The sequence below is a fragment of the Cebus imitator genome, unplaced genomic scaffold (genome assembly GCF_001604975.1).
Source record: "Cebus imitator isolate Cc_AM_T3 unplaced genomic scaffold, Cebus_imitator-1.0 Scaffold215, whole genome shotgun sequence".
Lineage (NCBI taxonomy): Eukaryota > Metazoa > Chordata > Mammalia > Primates > Cebidae > Cebus > Cebus imitator.
The window spans coordinates 712,240-728,600 of NW_016107530.1; the positions used below are offsets into that span (position 1 = coordinate 712,240).

Here is a 16,361-nt window from a genome sequence, read left to right on the forward strand (position 1 = left end):
TGCGATGTCTCTTGGGGTTGGAGCCACAGGTAATGCTAAGACCACTGTGATTTGTTTCTGTATTTGTAATTAAAGGAATGCTGAGATTCACTTAGACGCTAGTGAAAAGAAAGATGCAGACTTTTCTCCACCCAGGGCCACGGATGCATTGGGGGGTTTGTGGTCCCCCTTCCCTAGAAGTGCTGAGAACTTCTGTACTGAGCAGAAGCCTGGGAGAGACCCACAGGAGAAGCCTGCAGCCAGGAACCAATCTTTGTGGAGCTGCATGGGGAAGGCCCGGAGGCACTGCAGCCCAGACAAACTGACTCACAGGACCAAATGCGAAAATAAATTTAAATAAATACAAGGTTGTGGGCTGCCGCTGCCTGACAGGCCTGGAACACATGTGGAATGGAAAATGAGGGCAACGGATAAAAATAAAGACCGAGATGAGCAGGAAAACAAGAACAGTCTCCCCTTCTTACCCCACCCCATCGCTGCCCACCACACACACACCCCAGCATTCAGGAAGACGGCCTTTTCTCCTTGTCATTTGTTTTTTAAAAATTTATGCGGTGATGCTTTCTCCGTGGGGAGGTGGGTAATTCTGTTTTGTCTTTTTTTTTTTCCCTATGCCCCTCAAACAAATGAACCATGTCATCTCCTGCCTGAGACGGGAATCAGTTCCTGCCAGATGTGTCCCCGTTCACTCTGCAGTTCAGGCCCCTCCGTTCCGTGAGACAACACCTTGGAGGCAGTCACCCAGTACATCTGAATTCTCAACCCTCGGGTCCCAAGCGACCCCCAGCGGGGGGACCCCTCATGCCAGCAGAGGCTGGCTTTCTTTTAAGGCCCCGCTCAGAGTCGTTTTCCCCACATTGGACAGCTCTAGTTCGGTGCTCTCACTCTTGTCTAACGCTGTTGCTTAGGCTCATCTCCGCAGCAGACATTTGGAAGTTAATTTATCAGGGTTTGGAAAACTGAGATGGGAGAGAACAGAAAGCCATGTTTGCAAATGGGGAGCCCTGCAGCACATGCAAGAAGCACAAGATTGAGAGTTCAAGACCAAGTTCTGAGACCAACTAGCTGTGTGACCTTAGGCAAGCTGCTTAACTCCTCTGAGCCTTGACTTTTTCCTCTCTGGAAAGGGAAGAAGATAATAATAGTTAACGTCTAAAGTATGCTTTTTATTTTTTAGAGACAGCTTCTCTCTCTGTCACCCAGGCTGGAGTACAGTGGTGCAATCATAGCTCATTGCAGCCTCAACCTCCTAGGCTGGAGCAATCCTCCTGCCTCAGCCTCCCAAGCAGGAGGGGACTACAGGTGTGTGCCACCATGCCCCACTTCAAGAGTGCTTTTCATGGGCTAGACACTGTTCTAGATACAGATATGAACCCATTTAATCCTCATAACAGCTCTGCAAGGTAGGTACTATTATTGTCTCTATTTTGCAGATAAGGAAATGGCATCAGAGGATAAATAAGTCCCCCAAGCTCACGCAGATCAAAAGTAGGAAAGCCAAGTGCAGACTCAGGCTGTCTGGCTGGTTAATTTTATTTCTAACCCCTCCAGCTGCCTCTCTTACTCTTCCCTGAAAAGGGATTCTGCAGGGGGATATCAAATACACAAATACACAGCAGGCTGGGGTGGTATGTAGGGGCACCATGACCCACATCCTCTTGGATAAAGAGAACGTTAAGATTTGTAGAGTCGTAGAGACTGACTGACCCATCTCATGGTTTTCTAGGGGCAGACACTGAGCACGGTGGGCGAACAAGGCTTGCCTGGAATTGCACCTGAGTGCGTAAGAAGAACTGGGCTGAGAACCTGGCTTGGGCACTCTCTCTGCCGCCTTCTCAGGGCAGTCAGGGGAGGTCTGGTGGTAGAAGGCTGAGGTCAGTGTTCAAAGTCCTTGGACGATTTGAAATCACGGAGCCTCTGTCACAAAGACTGAAGGAGCCAACTCAGTGTCCTGGGAAGATTTCCAAAGAGCAGTTTCTATTGGACTTTTAGATGTCTATGATCAGGGAACTGGGGTTTTCTTGCTGCAAACACCTTAACAGGAAAATGGCTAAACTGTTAAACTGTGGGACACTGAAATGCATGGTCCCGGGTGTGGGGAGTGTCTCCAGTGTAGGAGACTTCACTCCGTTTCATTCACTGCTTCCATCCTGCACATTTCAACACAGCCATCAGAGGGCTCCTTGAGAAAGGCAACTCAGACCACATCAGCTCCCTGGCTTCCCTCCGGACTCCCAGTAACAGAAAAACGCCTTCCTGTGCCTGACAAGTCCCTGTCTGGCCCCTGTGGGGGCTGCAGCCTGGCCTCCTGACACCCTCATCCTCTTGAGCTCTGTCTTAGACATCACAGGAGCCCCTTTTCTGCTCCTTGAAAATGTCAGGCTATTTCCCTTTTGGGGACCTCTGCCCTTGTAGGGGAGCATCTGCTGCCAGAATATTCTCCCTCGGCAGCTCTGCGAGGCTGCATCCTCCATGCCACTTAACTTCAGCTCCAACAGCACCTTTCTGAAGGCCTTCTGGGACCAGAGTGGGAAATCGCCCCTACCCCACCCTATCATGCACTCACCCTGTTTATTCAGTTCTGAACATCCATTTCTACTGCCATTTGGTCTCCCCACTGGAATGAAACATAAACTCTGGGAGGAAAGGGGCTACAGCTTCAGCACAATCCCCTCAGGACCTAGCACAGTGGCGGGCACACAGGTGTTACACTTAACACTTGTTGCATGAATCAATAACTAACCCTCCACCTGCATCAATTTCATCCTAGTCCCTCAGGAAGGCCAGGGTTTGGCAAGTTAATGAGGCCTGAAGGCCTTTCTGAAATATTCCAATTCCCAGAAGAAGCTGGAATCTGGAAGCCAAGGCCTCTCTGGGGTGGGGAGGAGAGTGGCCCCTGCCCCAATCCCTCTTCTCTGCGCAAAATATTCTCAAGGACAGCAGCAAATGCGTTCTGAGAAGCTGTGGGTCGGGAGTGAGGCAGAAGTAAAGTGAATCAAATGCTCCCAGCTCTGGAGAAGGAAGGCAGGATGTCCACAAATGGTATTTCTCCTGACAGCGGATGAGAGGAACTGTCAGTTTTCAGCTATCTGGGTCAGTGGGAAGGGGTTATGCATAATGAAAAAACTATTTAAGAACAATACCCCTCACTGGGATTGTAAGGCAACCAGAGGTGTGGATGGTCTCTGAGCTACTGTGCCTGTGCCTCCATCCCCCGCCCCTTTCTGCTAGTCTGACCTTTTGGAGGGGGATGCCACTCAGAGGTAATCCACTGGCGCCTAAGTGGAGGAATGTTTTTTAGGGCAACTGAACAGAAAATTCCAACTCGTGCAACAAACCGTCCCGTCCAGAAGGGAAAACAAGACTGCCAGTGGCTGACTCAGCTTCCAGGCACGCTAATGAGGTGACGCTGGGGAGGGCTGCAGGCAAGGCCAGCAGAGGAAAAGCTGACCCAAGTGGAGAAAACGCCGAGGGTGTGCTGGCAGCAAGGGCAGCGCGGGGGGTTTAAGGATATAGACATCATTCAACCCAGGTAGGGGAACGGGTTGCCGATTCACCGTGGCTCCCCGGAGCACCAAGGAAGACATGAGAAAACGCCCAGCCGCTGGGTGCAGGGGAATGAGGCTGCCACAACCTTTAATTTGAAACTCAGAGGCGAGTTCCCCACACCAAGGCTGACTTCTGGGGCTTCTGCCTTTCCAATTTTTTTTTCTGATTTGCATCACAACCATCTATTTGCATCTCAACCGTCACAAGGTACAAATGGGTTGTTGCTGGTTTCAGCCCACCCTGTCCTTTTCTTCCCCAGCATCTGTGGGTTTTCTACAGCCAGGCAAAGGAGAAGAAATTACTCAGTGAGACTTGACAATGTGAATGGAGTCCTTGGGAGATAGAGGGGACTGCTTTCAAGCACCTTTGTTGTTGTGAATGGTCTGGCAGAGCCTGAGATTCAATGAGAGACTGAGCAGCATCTTCAATCTGGTGGGGACAGTGAATTCAATTAGCATCCTCATTAGGAACGACTGCCACAAAGTTCCTGTGGAGAGGTTACACTGCTTCCTCCTTCCCTTTCTGTTTAATCAGCTCCCTCGACTGCCCCACCATGGATTTCTGAGGTCATCCTTGCTACACAAACTCAGCCGGACCCAGTTTGGAAAAAGCTGTGGGCCACCTTCCCTAATACTTTTGCATTTAACCGTGCATTAACTCATCCAATGCTCATTTCTGGACTGCCCACCACGTTCCAGGCAGAGTATGAGGGCCTGGGTTACACTGGTGAGCCAAACCAGGCATGGCTGCCACCTGTGCACCATTCATTGCCATCGGGAGTTAGAGTTAACAGGACACTCACACTAATCATGGGCAGTGCAAGAGTCACGTGGCTCCACGAAGCCTGGGACAGAGGGTTCTGACCGTTCTGCCGGTTCCCTTCCCTCCAGAGAATTTGCTCAATGAACACACCTTCCTGCCACACCGAGCAAATCCAGAGTCACCTTCAACTCACACACAAATCCCAACAGATGTATGTTTCCCTCAGAAATGGACTGGCAAGAAACAACACTTTCCTAAAAATCTCTTCTCTAGCAGTTGCCTGATTTCTCTTTGTGGTTCCCTGATTTTTCCCATTCTGGACACTCAGGCAATGTTCAACTGCCAGTAACTTCTTTTGTTCCTGTTGGCAATGTGGCTAAATGCTCCATGGGGGTGCCTGGGTCTGAGTCTCCATCATGGTGGGGCCTCCACTATACCCAAGACTGGTCCTCTGCAGCATTCGCCCGGCCAGCTCTGGATTTCTCCAGAGAAGGACATGAGATACACGAGAGCAGCGCTAGGGCTGAAAGCAACTCATCCCTCTCTCTTATGGAGGAATGAGCCCGGTGCCACATACGGGATGGTTTAGGGGCTGCCCCATTCAGAGGCAGGAAGATGGCCAAGGTGACCTTGGGTGGCCTGGGCTCCTGGACTGCCTCTCCTTGTTGGCTCTGTCTTTGCAAGTCACTGTGCCCTGGAGAAGAGGAGGCCAGGCCTGCACTGTCAAAGATACTGACCAGCTCCCTCAGAAAAACAGCCATGGAGAGCAGGGAATGGTCCCTGGTGGTGCTGGGTGCCCTGACTGCAGCAGGTGTGCCAATGGCTGAGCCTGGGTGGGGGGCGGTCACTAGAGGTGAGTTGGACCCCGACACCCCTGAGCATTCCTCAGACATTTCAGAAAGCACTTCTAGCAAAGGGAGCCTGAGATGAAACCAGAGGTGTCAGGGTTGCCCCCAACCAGTCATGGTGAGCAGGCCTCAGGGGGTTCTGGCCTTACAGTGGGTCGTGTTCGTTGGACCCAGTCCTGTCAGGAGCTGCAGCTCCTCGATGATGACAATGGCTAACGTTTGTGTGGCAGGCCCTGTGCTTCACCCTGTGCATACCTCCTCTTGCCTCCTCCTCTGTGGCAGACAAAACTACCTGGCACCTTCTCCACACTTCCTGGCCTGCAGGTGGTGACGTGGGGACATGTAACTAGTTCTGGCCAGTAGTCATCGGGTAGAAGTTCCAGAGCCACTTCTGGGATGAAGCACAGAAGAGCTGGTGCTTAGCCTGCCATCTGCCTCTTCTCTGCTGCAGGGACTGACAGACCTGCAGATCGTGCCCCTGGGTGACTACACGGGGTGGGGTTTCCCTGTCCACTTGTGCTGGCCTAGTCGTCTGCATGAGAAATCAACTTTTACGTGGGGGCTAACTTGGTACTGCAATATAAGCTGATGGATACATTCTCTTTCTTTTCTATTTCTTTTTTTAAACATACGAACAAAGCAAGGCTCATTATTTTACCTGAAGTCACAGAGCTAGTACATAGCAAGGCTACGCTGAAACACAGGCCCTGTCTGATTTCAGAGCTTGTGCCGCTCCCACACAAGCTGCCTTCCTTCTGGGTTGCCTCCAAGATCAAGCCTCAATTCCCTGGCTTGGGATTCAAGGCCCTCTGAGGCCTGGGTCCCAGCCTATCTCCCCACTGCACACATTCTTGCTTGCCTGGATTACTGCCTGCTCTGGCCAGCCAGCCTTTCTGTGCACCTCTGGGTGCAGCCCTAGGCCCCTCTTGCCATAGAGCCTCTCCTGATCCTCCCAGCCCCTGTTGCTCCTTCTCCAGCTGACCCCTCACTGCCTGTGGTCACGGGACCTGGATCCCATGCTGGTATCCATGTTTCTCTTCTCTTGGGCATTATGGTTCTCCTGAAACCACAGATGGGACTTTCTTCCGAGCATCTCATTCATACAGCCATCTCCAAAAGCGGGTGCCTGCCCTAAAGGGGGTACCTGCCCTCCAGGGGGATACAAAGTGATCCATTAGGGTGTAAGAAAATGTTGAAGCTTGTTTTTATACCTGTTTGTTCCAACTTTTAAAATTACTACATTTAAAAATATGTTTTTAAATTTTTTGTTTTGAGACAGGGTCATCTAGGCTGGAGTGCAATGTCACGATCTCAGCTCACTGCAACCATCTCAGCTCACTGCAACCTCTGCCTCCCAGGTTCAAGAAATTCTCATGCCTCAGCTTTCTGAGTAGCTGGGATTACAGGCACACACCACCACACCCCACTAATTGTTGTATTTTTTGTAGAGATGGGGTTTCCCAGGCTGGTTGCAAACTCCTGGGATCCACCCGCCTCAGCCTCCCAAAGTGCTGGGACTACAGGTGTGAGCCACTGCACTGGGCCTAAAAATATGTTTTAAAATGTACATACTGTATTTGTATCAACACACTGTGGACTCCTTGGGATAAGGACCATGGGTTACACTTGGCTCCTCCAAGGGGCTAACCGTAGCTCCTTGTAAACAGTAGGTGAACGATACATACTTTAGTTATCTCAGACAGTATGGAATGCCTCAGCAGGAGGTAGAGACACACATGTACATGTGCACACACACTTGAGCACATACACATCAGCATGGTGGGACCAACTTGCCCACATGCCCTGAGTCCTTGGGGGGACCGTGTCCAGTTGAGAGGGGCTGATAGGAGATAGGCAAAAGACGTGGGCAGAGGGGCTCCTGGGTCAACAGGGCAGGCTGCTTGCTGGGCAGCCAGAGTAGAGAGGGCTCCTTGGAGGGCGGTGGAGGAAGCCCAGTCTGGAGCAAGGCCATCTTGGCAGCCCCACATGAGGAGTAATTGAAGAGAAGCACCTCAGGCTGGAAAACCTAATGGAATTCCTAAGCAGCGTGGGCCAGGAGGAGCGGCAGTAATAAACCGAAGTCCTATTAGCATGGCAGCTGCTGATGGGCAGGGAGATGGAGCGCAAGGAGGGGTGAGGACAGGGAAGGAGGCAGGCTGAGAGGGTCCTGAAGGGATGGAGACCTGGCCTCACCCCATGGAGGCCTGGTGCCCCACCTCGCACCCCTGCGATGCAGGGTGTGGCAGGGCCAGTGCAAGGGGCTGCCCCTACCCTGAGCTGCTTCCCTCCTCTCCAGCTCTCCCTTATTTCCTGTTAAGACTGGGCCCAGCCAGGCAGACCTCTTGGTGATGCAGGCATCATCTTATGGCCTGGGATCCCCTCCAAAGGACTTAGGTCCTTCTGCTCTTCATAAGGAAAAGATGCGGTCATTATTACACCAAAACCAGGAATCAGAGTTTCTGCTAAGGTCATCATTTAAACAGGAGCATCAACGGTACAAACACCCCAGAGAGGGCACCAGGTGATCCATCAGGGTGTGTGAAAATACACGTATGGTTTATTTCTACTTTTTTTTTTTTTTATTTTGAGATGGAATCTTGCTCTTGTCGCCCAGGCTGGAGTGCAGTGGCAGGATCTCAGCTCACTGCAACCTCCATCTCCCAGCTTCAAGTGATTCTCCTGCCTCAGCCTCCTGAGTACCTGAGATTACAGGCACCCACCACCATGCCCAGCTAATTTTTGTATTTTTAGTAAAGACAGGGTTTCACCATGTTGGCCAGGCTGGTCTTGAACTCCTGACCTCATGATCTGCCCGCCTTAGCTTCCCAAAGTGCTGGGAATATAGGCGTGAGCCACTGCGCCAGCCTATTTCTATCTTTTAAAATTGCTATTTTTGTGCATGCTTTACAATATCCCTAGTAGACTAGTATGATCATGTATGTAACTTCTAAATAATAACCACACATATGGAAACATGTGCTCACAAGTTTTTTTGCTGTTGTAGGGGGTAATCCAAATGTAGAGACTAGTGATTTTTTTTCAGCCTTATTTATCCTCAGAAACTACCAGGAATGGGGTGCTACAATGTTTCTATTTTATAGCTGAGGACCTGGACAGCATAGGCAGCGTGGTGGGTCTGGATGGGCCACGTGTCCGGGGACTCACCTCATCCTTGTCCACCACCTGGATGAAGAGTGGAAGGGCAAAGCCGACCTGTGCCAGCTCAGTGATGGCCACACTGTACTCAGAGCTGTTGAACTCCGGGGCATTGTCATTGATGTCAATAACGAGGATATTGAAGGTTGTGGTGACGGTAGCGTCAGATGGGGTACGGTCATCATTCAGCTCCGTGCCCTGTGGACAGAGACCAGTCACCCCGGGATGAAGGCAGCTAATTACGGTAACAGCTTTTACTTACTTTCTCAGCACCAGGCACCGTGTTTCAATGTGAATGATCCCATCCAATCCTCACCACAACTCCAGGAGGAAGATTTTGTCATTAGTATCCCTATTTTAGTGATAAGGAAACTGAGTCACAGAGAGATGAAGTAACTTGCACAAGGATTCACAGCCAGAGTAGACTTCAAGCTCAGGCAGTATGATCCTAGGATTGACAGCAGATGGATGAGACGGGGTGGGGAGGACAAGATCGATCTGGGGGTTTATCGAGGGACAAGGGGGAAGTCTTTATTCACTTTGGCAGATGATGAAGCTGAGGTCAAGACTGTTTCTGCTGATGGTTAATCAAGACCTAGCTGAGCATCTGCTATGGTCTGAACCCTGTGCTCGGCACTGAGGGTCAGCATAGACGGACTGATTCAGAAACCTGAGTGCCCAGTCTCTGGGCCAGAGCCATAGGCCCAAAAGTGCTCATTCCCAGTTCTCACTCCAGCCTTCTGCATCTGAATCTCTCTGGGTGAGAGACACAAGAACAGATATCTTTCAATAGTTTCCCAGGGGATATGAGTTCACAGCCAAGTGTGGGAACACACCCTCACATTTTATATAAAGACAGAAAAACTGAGTTCAAGTCCCACAGTGGGGTGCTGGGACCAGGGGACAGCTCTCTCTGGTGGAGCTGACCGCCTCACCTCCATGGGAAGAGAGCAGACGGGAGGGAAGGACGGTGGTGTGAGCACACTCCTCCATGGCTAAACTACAGCTGAACAGCCGGGCCTCTTAAGGTCAAGGACAGCAATTAAGGGCCAGGCTGGGCTGCACCATCCTCCCCATGACGATGGAAGGGCCTCCTTCCCAGAGCCCCTGGCCTCAGTCTTTGGGCCACCCCTTCCTCTCAATCAATGACTGATGGCCTGGGCTGGGGAGGCCCGCTGTGGCTCGGGCAGTATCCATACCTCTAAATGGGATTCACAGGGAATGGTTCTGCAAGTCATAGTTTTGAATTAAAACTGACCATGAGTGGCAGGTGGCTGCTGGGGTTGTGGGACTGTAGCTCTGCCTCACCTTCTGGGGTGGGGACCCAGCACCTCCTTTCCTCCTTGCTGCATTGCTGTTTCTTAACCCAGGGAAACCGTGGCACTTGGAAATGAGACAGAACCCCAGAAATGGAGCAAATTCCAGAATTCTAGGTGGCTGCAACAGAAAACTTGGAATCCTGGGACAGCAGGAAGGAAGCACCACAGGATGAGCACCTGCTGTGTGCCTTCCCCTAAGAGGGGATAAAAGTTTCATCTTGTGTGGCTGTTGATAATGGATGCGGCATGTCCAGCCACCTACAACTTCATAAGTTGGGTGCCTTCCTGATGGGTCCCTGGGCACAAGCGCCGGGAGTCAGTGCAGGGTGAGAGCACGAAAGCGATGTGCTTCTGGAGCTACCACCAGGGTCGGGAGCCCTTAGACACTGCTAGAGGCTGGCATCCGAGTGGGGGCATCCCCTCTACCTGGGGTGAAGGTGCCCACCACCTGGCTCTCACCTTCACAGTCAGGATGAAGCCGTGGCTGTACAGGGGGTTCTCCCGATCCAGCAGGCCATTCAAGGTCAGCGCTCCGCTGATGTAGTCCAGGGCAAAGATGCTGTTTGTATTCCCTGCAAGAGAGAGAAACATTCAGGTGTGACTGGGCACAGGGCATGGGGGCATGGAGCTGGTGTCAGGGCTCCTCTCTGGGCATAAAGACTCATCAGGAATGCTGGTTCAAGAGTAATGGAAAGAGCCCTGGAGTCCACGGTCCAAGCAGCTGGCCGACAGCACTGGGTCCCAGCAGGAGAACAGCATGCCCCTTCCAACCTCCTTCTGGTCTCTCTAACCCAGCCAGGGAGAAAGTCTTGGTCTGGTGCTACTATGCTTTAACGCTTCTCTAGGCTCACCTGATTTCTTTTTTAGCAAAGAGAGAGCTGGCTTCAGGCCCAGTGCCTTCCAAAGGGAGTGGATGCCAGCCAGGATGCAGTAACCTGGTTTTGTTTATCTTGTGCTTATTTTTATGGTCACATTCTGTTCTAGTCTAGTCTAGTATATTCTATTCTAATTCTCTATTTATGGCAGTGATGTAAAGTTTCCTCTTACAATAAATATAAGTTAAAGACATAATTTTAAAATAAGTACTATGTTAAGTACTTATTGCAAAATTTAAGATATGTATTTAAAGTACTGGCAAAAATGATCTACAAGCAACACTTGCCTCAAACCAATGTCTCTGTAAACCCACCCCTTTTCCTCTGCCATCTTCAGTTTCTTCTTCCTCTCCACAGAAACTCACACTGGCATCCTCGGATTTCTCCAAATCACTGTGCTCTTTCCTGCCTCCTTATCTTTTAGTGTCTTTGTCTCTTGTTCTCACCCTCCGTCCAGCCCAGTGCCAGCCTCTTCTCCTCCTCCTCCAGGAAGTCAGTCTTGACTTCTCCAGTCGGCCCCTTCTAGTCCCCACAGGCATTAGCCACTGTTTTGTAACTAACTGTTCCCCACCTGATTCCTGGGTGTCTGGATCTCCTTCCCGACCCTCTGAAGATGGGGGCCTTTCATGACCGTCCCTCAAGGAACCCAGACAACGCTGGGCACACAGTGGCAGGCATGTTCCCCACCTGGTCCAGTCCTGCATGGGCCCCCATCCTTGCCCATATGCCCTTCCCACCAGGTTGTGAATTCACCTGGGAAAATCCTGATTCCACTCTGCTCTCTTCTTCACGAACCAGTTTATTGGTTCATTCACACACTCAGCAATCTCTGGGGTAGGCTTTCCTATAGCAGGCCCTGAGCTGGGCATTGTTGGGCATGCAGATGTCAGCGTGCCAGAAACCCTGATGCCAAAGCACTTGCAGCCCGGTAAGTGATCGCTGGTACCCACCAGAATCAGCATCTCTGAGTTCACAGCAGGGAGAGGCTGTTTACAGGTGGGAAAGCTCAAAAAAGGAAAGTTCCATAGAGGACGTGTCATTGATATCCTGGACCATTCACTGGCTGTGTGACCTTGGGCAACTTAACTTTCCCCTCTGTGCCCTGGTTTCCTCTCTTGTAAAATATAGATAAAAAATGGCATCTGCCTCATAGGGTTATGAGGAGTAAATGAGTGTGAAAGTATAGATACATTGCTTTGGGACCATTCCTGGCACAAAATAAGGACTCAGTAGTGCTGCTGCTGTTACTGTTTGAGGTGGTTCCTGGAGAATAGGCAGAACTAGGGAAGAGGATGGATGGACACCAATTCCATATTACAGAATTACCACCCAAGCCTTCAACACATGCAGGTGAGCATGGAAGCGGCTGTAGTTCCCTGGTCTTCCCTTTCCCCATCTCTCTCTCTCTCTTTTTTTCTTTTTCTTTTCTTTTCTTTTTTTTTTTTTGAGACAGAGTCTTACTCTGTCACCCAGCCTGGAGTGCAATGGCATGATCTTGGCTCACTGTAACCTCTGCCTCCTGGGCTCAAGTGACTCTCCCACCTCAGCCTCCTCAGTAGGTGGGATTACAGTTGCCTGCCACAATGCCCAGCCAATTCTTTGTATTTTTAGTACAGACGGGGTTTCACCATGTTGGCTAGGCTGGTCTTGAACTCCTGACCTCAGGTGATCCACCTGTCTCAGCCTCCCAAAGTGCTGGGATTACAGGTGTGAGCCACCACACATGGCCCTGCTTCCCCATCTCTAAAGGGATCTGCATGTAGCAGAGGCTCATAGCATCTCTTGGATTAACAAGGAAAAAAGTCAAGGGTAGGGCAATTTCCTCTTCTAACTTTAGACTTTGGGACAGAAGCTATTCTCAACAAACCCATGCTGAGTCACCTGCCTGTGCTGGTCAGTGAGACAGCTTGCTTCTATCCAGGCTGATGGCCAGTGGCCACTCTCACCTGTCCTCCCAGTCCACTGCATGGGCTGGCCAAAGTCAGGGAGAGGCTGCAGAGGGTGGGACCTGTTTAGGACTCAGTCTATCAGTCTATGGCTTTGGAATCTCTAACTTGGGGCCAGCCCAGGGGCAGGTATCCTTGTAGCTGCCCCTTTGCCTAGAGCTTCCTTTCCCAGCCATAGAGAGACCTGGGTCCCTTCCTGCTGGGTTTTGTATGGCTGTGTTTGCATAGTGGGGAGCTGGAGGGACAGGATTGCAAGGAGGCATATAAATATATGATAGAAGGGAATTTCTTTAGCTGGGAATTTTGCTGCTAGAGAAACGGGATGTGTGCTTTCATCTGTTCTTTCATTCATTCATTCAACGAACGGTTATTGTGTTTCTCTAATGAGCATACAGGTAGGGTGCGGTGGCTCACACCTGTAATCTCAGCACTTTGGGAGGCTGAGGCAGTTGGATTACTTCAGGCCAGGAGTTTGAGACCAGCCTGGCCAACATGGGAAAACCCCATCTCTACTAAAAATACAAAAATTAGCTGGGTGTGGTGGTGTATGTTTGTAATTCCAGCTACTCAGGAGGCTGAGGCAGGAAAATTGCTTAAACCTGGGAGACAGAGACTGCAGTGAGCTAAGATCACACCACTGCACTCCAGCCTGGGTGAGAGCAAGGCTTTGTCTAAAAAAAAATGGGGTTACATTTTAATGGGAGCCATAGCCCTCAACCAGGTACTCACAGTACAAGGTGATCAGTGCTGAGGCTGGGTGAAACAGAGGCAGTGCAGGGCCCTGTAGGGGCCGAGGTCCTCTGAGCCTCTAAGGCTGAGCTGAAGGGCTGCCCCAAGGCAAGACCTCAGACTGTCCTGTCTCCCACTGCTGCCCCTCACCCCTGCCCCAACACACTCACAGGCAGGGCCCCCTCCCCAGCCGACAGATAGCATCCCCGCATTCCAGATTTTCATATAAATTTACTCTTTCCAATAAAGGCACCTATCAAATGTTTAACTAAATGTGATTCCATTTTTATTGTTGTGAGATTTTTCTTGTAAATCATTCACAAACCCGAAGCCCCTTGTTGAGTGACATGCTTTCTTTTTTAGTTTGAAAAAAATAGGTTTTTAGCCCTGGAACACTCAATTGTGTTTCTCCACTCAGCTCCTAGGCCCCATTCATGTCCACACTGCCCACCCCAAACCCAGCATCTGTTCCCAGCATATAAGACACCCCATGCCCTGACCCAGGCAACCTTCAACAAACCTGCAGGCAAGTACCCCCCACACGGTCCACATTCAACCAAACTCGAGACACACACACACACACACACACACACACACACACACACACACTTCTTTTTCACACATCCATCTGCATGGAGTACACCTTCCCACCTCCTGCAAAGCATAAGTGACTAACTCCCAGGACCAACAGCCAGAAAGAGCTACACCTAGGGAGCCGACAGGGCCACCTAAGTGAGGACTGACTCAGTGAGATGCTTGGTAAGATGCTCTTACTGTCACCATAGCAACGCTGGCACTTGCTGGGATGCCAATAGGCTTGGGCAGGGGCAGGAGACAAGCCCTTTGCCCTAAGCTGGAAAGGCCAAGGGCATGTCTCATTCAAAGATTCACTGATGTTTTTATTGACTCATTCCTTTAAGTTCATACTGAGCACCTACTTTGTGCAAGGTATTGGAGAATCAATAAAGAAAAGCAGGCAAGGTTCATGCCTTCAGTCTCATATGAATTGTCTGTGAAGAGAGACATTGATGGCATAACCACACAATTGAAAGTTTAAGTACTTGCTGAGCTAAGGCCCCTGAAGGGAAGCAATTCGGAAAAGAGAAATGCCTCTGGCGGCAGATTGCATGGGTTCAAATCATGGTTCTGCTACTTGCTGGCTGTGTGACCTTGATCAAGTGACTTATATGTGGGTCTCAGTTGCTTAGTCTGTAAAATGGGGGTAATAATAGAACCCATTCCAGGCTGTCACTTTAAGGATTAAATAAGTTAATACAGTGCTGGGGACGTAGGAAGCTCCCAACAAATGTTGGCTGCCTGTGCTTTACCAAGATGGTCCCACCATGGTCTCTCCCCACCACCCCAGCAGCCTGTGCCTACAGCTGTTTTCCCAGCATGTAACAGAGCCAGCCCCACCTTTTGCCAGGAGAGCCTCACCACAGAGGGCTTACAGGGTGCACTGAGGTGAGGCTGAGAACAAAACCCTCAGGTCCGGGGGCCCTGCACCCAGGGCTCTGACCTCTGCTCCCTCCTTCATTTGGGATGGTGGGTGTGGGATGGGGGCCTCTACTTCCCTGTCTTGTTCCCCTCCCTTCTTCCCCCCCACTCCAACGACCTCCCTTCCACAGGGGCTGTGGGCTTGGCAGCCACACATGCAAGTTTCTCTGCTCTTCTGGAAACTGATACCTCCATGTCAGCCTTCTGGTCTCCCAGACATTCTTTATTCAAGTCCCATGGGGGGCTGAGGGGCCCTCACCAGAGACGCCTTTCATCTGTTCAGCCCCACTGCTGAGCAGAAGGGCAGCTGCTTCCCCTGGGTGGACAGGTGCTGTCCTGAGTTCCGGGGGTGGGGGCGTATCTGGTAGGCGAGGGGTTTTTGGGGTGGGATGGAGGCTGCACTTTTACCTCTGTAAGGATTCCGGGAACCGGTGATTCAAAATGATCACAAAAGAAAAAAGCAGGTAATTACTGGCCCTGCTGGTTTTCCTGGGGGCAGCTACCTCCTCTAGGAGCTCCAGGAATCAAGACCTTTCCACATTTGCGAGAGAGAGGTTGGGAGGAATGAATCATATCTGCAAAAGCGTGAAAGGCTGGTGGGGCGTGGGGGTGGGTGTGTGGGGATTGCAGCCTTCATTCTCGAATTTATTAAAACATAGTAGTCACTACTTATCAAACACTTATCATGTACCAGGCACTGAGCTAAGCTGTTTGTACAATCACATCACTTATTCGTTGCAACCCCTTATAAGAAGATATCCCATCTTCTGCATGAGGAAGCAGGCTCAGAGATGTTAAACAACTTGCCTAAGGTCACATGGCCGGCACGTGGCCAGCTTGGACTTAGATTCACATTTCTCTTTCTCTCCCACAAGCATTCACCTTCCACGCATTTGCGGACACTCTGCATCCGGCCCTGTGCTATGGGGCGAGGAAATGGGATGAGGCCAATAAGAGGCCATCATCCTTCATAGAGTGGGCTGTCAACAAAGCAGCTTCTTCCTCAAGAGGGAGTCCTAGGGCCGGGTGCAGTGGCTCACACCTGTAGTCCCAACATATTGGGAGGCCAAGGTAGATGGATTACTTCAGGTCAGGGGTTCAAGACCAGCCTGGCCAACACAGTGAAACTCTGTCTCTACTAAAAATACAACAATTAGCTGAGCGTGGTGGCAGGTGCTTATACTCCAAGCTACTTGGGAGGCTGAGGCAGAATTGCTTGAACCCGGGAATCAGAGGTTGTAGTAAGCCAAGATCCTGCCACTACACTCCAGCCTGGGTGACAGAGTGAGACTCTGCCTCTCAAAAAAAGAGAGGGAGTTCTTACACATTGCGGAAAGTTCTAGATAAATTCCTCCTGGTAGAGTTTTATATAGCAGTAGAATGTCCATGTTACAATGTCTTCCAGGTAGCTGGAGAGGTGGCCGCCATGGGGGGAAGGTAAGGCTAAAGACAAGAGCTGTCAGCACAGTGGGGCCAGTGACATCCGTCAGACACTGGGGAAAAGCGGATCAGGCAAGGCTGGCCTTTATGGCAGATGTATAATTGGACTGAGTATAAGCAGGAATATTTAGAAGGCAGTGAAGGAGACAGAGAGGCAATGGAAAACCAGCCTAGTGCCGGGTGCCTGGAGTCAGGGGAGGAGGCACTCCCAAGAAAGTGATGGTCAAGAGGGTCAGATAG

General features: G+C 50.8%; 1 protein-coding gene across 4 annotated transcripts in view; it reads right to left on the minus strand.

Moving 5' to 3' along the window:
- CDH23 (cadherin related 23) overlaps window positions 1–16,361 on the minus strand; it is a 420,778-nt gene that overhangs the window by 193,273 nt on the left and 211,144 nt on the right. For all 4 annotated transcript variants that reach the window (XM_037745824.1, XM_037745823.1, XM_017548835.2 and 1 more), the window contains exons 10-11: window positions 10,094–10,206; window positions 8,325–8,513 (exon numbers count right to left, since the gene is read on the minus strand). In XM_037745824.1, the coding sequence (XP_037601752.1) occupies window positions 8,325–8,513; window positions 10,094–10,206 (302 nt within the window). The remainder of the gene's footprint in view (window positions 1–8,324; window positions 8,514–10,093; window positions 10,207–16,361) is intronic.